Genomic DNA, 3,270 nt, shown 5'->3' on the forward strand with positions numbered 1-3,270 from the left:
AAAAATGTTTTTGAAAATGGTTTTAAGGAAAAGTTTATTCAACCCCCTTTATAAACTATTCTACACTCATATTCTCCCCCAATTACATGACTAACTTAGCTAACTTGCTGAATGGATTAACAACTTTCTAAATGACTTGTGTTGCAAGTAACTAACTTGCAACATAAGGAATCCTTAACAAATTTGAATTACATACCTATTAACTACGAATGGTGAAAATATTTAATGTATAAGAGAGTGATTCATATATCTAATTTGTTAAAAGTTTGAGGGAATATGTGGTGTCAAAATCTTTTAGGATCTTAAACGTTTAATCCATTGTTGCTTCTGGCACCTCATACTCCTTAACAAGTGGGCATCAAAGCCTGTGTTTTTCTCGTTAGAGGGGCGGGAGTGAGAACCTTGTATGGATCGAGACTAGTAACAAGAATAACTAATATTTGTAAAAGATATTATTAAATTTAAGTGCGGGTGTTGAGTCCAACATTGTCGATAAATGAAAAAAATATTAAATTTATAATAGAGAGAACACATATACTTAATATTTTAAAATTTTAAATAAATATATAATATCAAAATCTTTTAAATCATGAACATTTAACTCATTCACACTTTTCTAACTCCCCCTTAGACTTCCTTCATGTACTCTCCTGTACACTTTTCCTTTTAACATTTTTGTTTGTGGGGTGCTTTACCATCCAATATTAGGAAGTCCAAGTCACTTGAAGTGTTAGAACATCACATGAAACTTCACATATAAAAAATAGTATGGGTAAACAGTTTTCATATTTTATTACAGTCACTAAGATTTCTCATAGTTATCATTCATAATTAAGTATTTATAAGCCTCTATATCATATGTTAAACTGTATTCATATTCTTTATAGTCAACACATTTCATGCAATTTAAATACATTCCAAATTACAATAGTTAATTAATTAACTTATATTAATTTTTAGTATTCGTAAATATACAACTTTTTATTTTGATCATTGTTGACATTAGAAAGAATTGCATGACAATCCATGTAAAAAGGACATAAAGAAACACATACTCAAACTCAAATTCTTTAAAGTATACTTGTATCTCTCAAAGACATGAAGACAGTTAAGTTTTTATTCTTTTTATGATTTTAAATAAAAATATTAGATAGGTTTAACATTGAGCCGCAAACATAGCATATAGAGAGATTGATGACAGAAGATAGAGAGCTTCCACAAATAACATCAATTTGAATACTAAGTATTCAAGATTGTCTTTATTTCAATTACATTAATGATGCTCAACATCAGCATCTTCTAATCAATGAATTCCTTCTCCATTAAATTCCGATGCATTTTTGCGACGCCTCTCATTATGTCCAGCCAAACGTCTTCTACAACTTCTTTTTAACTCATCAAATTCTGATAACTCGTGAAACCTACAAAAACATAATTTCAAACATTTATTTGTCACTAAAAAATATACTTTCTATTAAAATAATATTAAGAAAATAAAATATGTGATAATTAAATTATTTATAAATTTTTCTTTATTTTTGTAATAATAGTTTAACAGAATCACTATAAACATTTTTTGTGTTGTCAATTCATGGATTCAAAACATGAAGTGATATCACTAAAGTAGAAATGCTATATGTCTATTTTTGGCTTATTAACAAATACCAAATTCCAGAGTCACATTATGCTATTATTGCTATGTGATTCTAAAGGCACATATCAATGTCACTGTCACATTCGAACAACAGTGCAGTATGTTGGAGATAATTAATAAAAAATAAGTTTCAGCACATTGCTATTATTATTATTATTATTTCTTTTTTCCATTTGACCGGTTGCAAAATCTTTGAAGAACTCAAACAATATAATTATTCACTATCAGTACAAAATTTTAGCACTATAGCTAGCTAACTATATCCTTGTAGGAGTGAAAATCCAAGAGTGAAAATAATAAAATATGTAAGAATATACAATTTTTAAAAACATATCTTTAAATCAGTAAAACAAATTCAACTCTACCTTAGAATCACTTTCCTATAAAAAAGTGAACTATAAAAAAATATATAAAGTAGGTACTTCCTCTATAGATATAAAAAATATATATGTATGAAAAGTCTATGTATCTGATTTTAATTATTAATTAGATATACCAATTTTTTATCAACTTATTTTGTTTATATTTCATTTTAGAGAGACTACTTGCTAATTTTAATAAAATATCTATTTTTTTTTACAAAATTATTATTTTACAAAAAATATTAAAAGTCCACTTTTAAACTATTATTTTAGATCCATAGTAAAAAAAAAATACCCTTCAACCAAGATCAACCTAATTAGAGTTGTTTCTAGGGCTTATTAAAAATAAAATAAAAATACTTAAACATGACATAAATCAAATCAAAAGTGTGAATCTTTCCTCATCCATTTCACATCAAAAGATTAATCTTCATTATAAGGAAACAAAAAAGAAAAAGAAAAAAAAAACATAATGATTTGAAGGAGATTAGGGTTTCTGAACCTGCTACATTGCTGGCAAAACCTTTGTTGCATCTCAGAAATGATCACAGAATGAGCCTTAGAATGGTTTTCACAAACCTTATGACGCTTATGATACTGCTTACCACCACTTAGATCAGCATTACAGTTATCAACTTGACAACAAGGTGTAACCGATCCACCAGCTTTTGAAACTTTCTTAACATGATGTTCACTCCCTACTACTCTTTTCTTCTTTCCATCATCTCCATAACTCACATCTTCTTCCTCTTCTACTTCATACTCATAGCTTCTCTTTCCCTCACCCCAACTTTCATCCATAAGATAGAGAAGAGAGAGTATTAATGATTTGGAACAAGGCTATGGTGAAGTCAAGGACAAGACCACAACTACTTTGGTGTATAAATAGAAAAAAAAACACAAGGGTAAATAAATAGAATGTGTGTGGACCACAGATGTTTCTTTTTTTATTGGTTGCCAACTTGAGGGTAGTTGTGATAAGTTTCAATTTATAGAACACTAGCTATAGAGCCAATGTTTATGAATAGTGTATGAAGACCTAGCACAGACTACCATCTAAACCCTTGGATTATATTTTTAAAAAATTAGGTCAAAAATTAAGTGCTAGGACAACTATCTATTTACAAGGCTCCCACATTAACATCATTATCCAACTTTCAATTTTTTTACTATTGTAAACATTTACATGATAGGAAACATGGAGACATAGTTAGACATGAGTTACTTTTAGATAGAATACATATAATAGTCTAA

At 28.2% G+C, this 3,270-nt stretch overlaps 1 protein-coding gene across 1 annotated transcript; it reads right to left on the reverse strand.

Annotated features, from left to right (window-relative positions):
* Positions 1 to 1,213: 1,213 nt before the first annotated feature.
* On the reverse strand, positions 1,214 to 3,022 carry LOC127081962 (squamosa promoter-binding protein 1). Its single transcript, XM_051022192.1, has 2 exons — positions 2,519 to 3,022; positions 1,214 to 1,421 (listed from the first exon to the last, which is right to left on the reverse strand). Exons 1-2 carry the CDS (start codon positions 2,815 to 2,817, stop codon positions 1,304 to 1,306), a joined length of 417 nt encoding a protein of 138 aa, XP_050878149.1. The 5' UTR covers positions 2,818 to 3,022; the 3' UTR covers positions 1,214 to 1,303.
* Between the last annotated feature and the right edge of the window lie 248 nt (positions 3,023 to 3,270).

The sequence above is a fragment of the Lathyrus oleraceus genome, chromosome 1 (assembly GCF_024323335.1).
Source record: "Lathyrus oleraceus cultivar Zhongwan6 chromosome 1, CAAS_Psat_ZW6_1.0, whole genome shotgun sequence".
Classification (NCBI taxonomy): domain Eukaryota; kingdom Viridiplantae; phylum Streptophyta; class Magnoliopsida; order Fabales; family Fabaceae; genus Lathyrus; species Lathyrus oleraceus.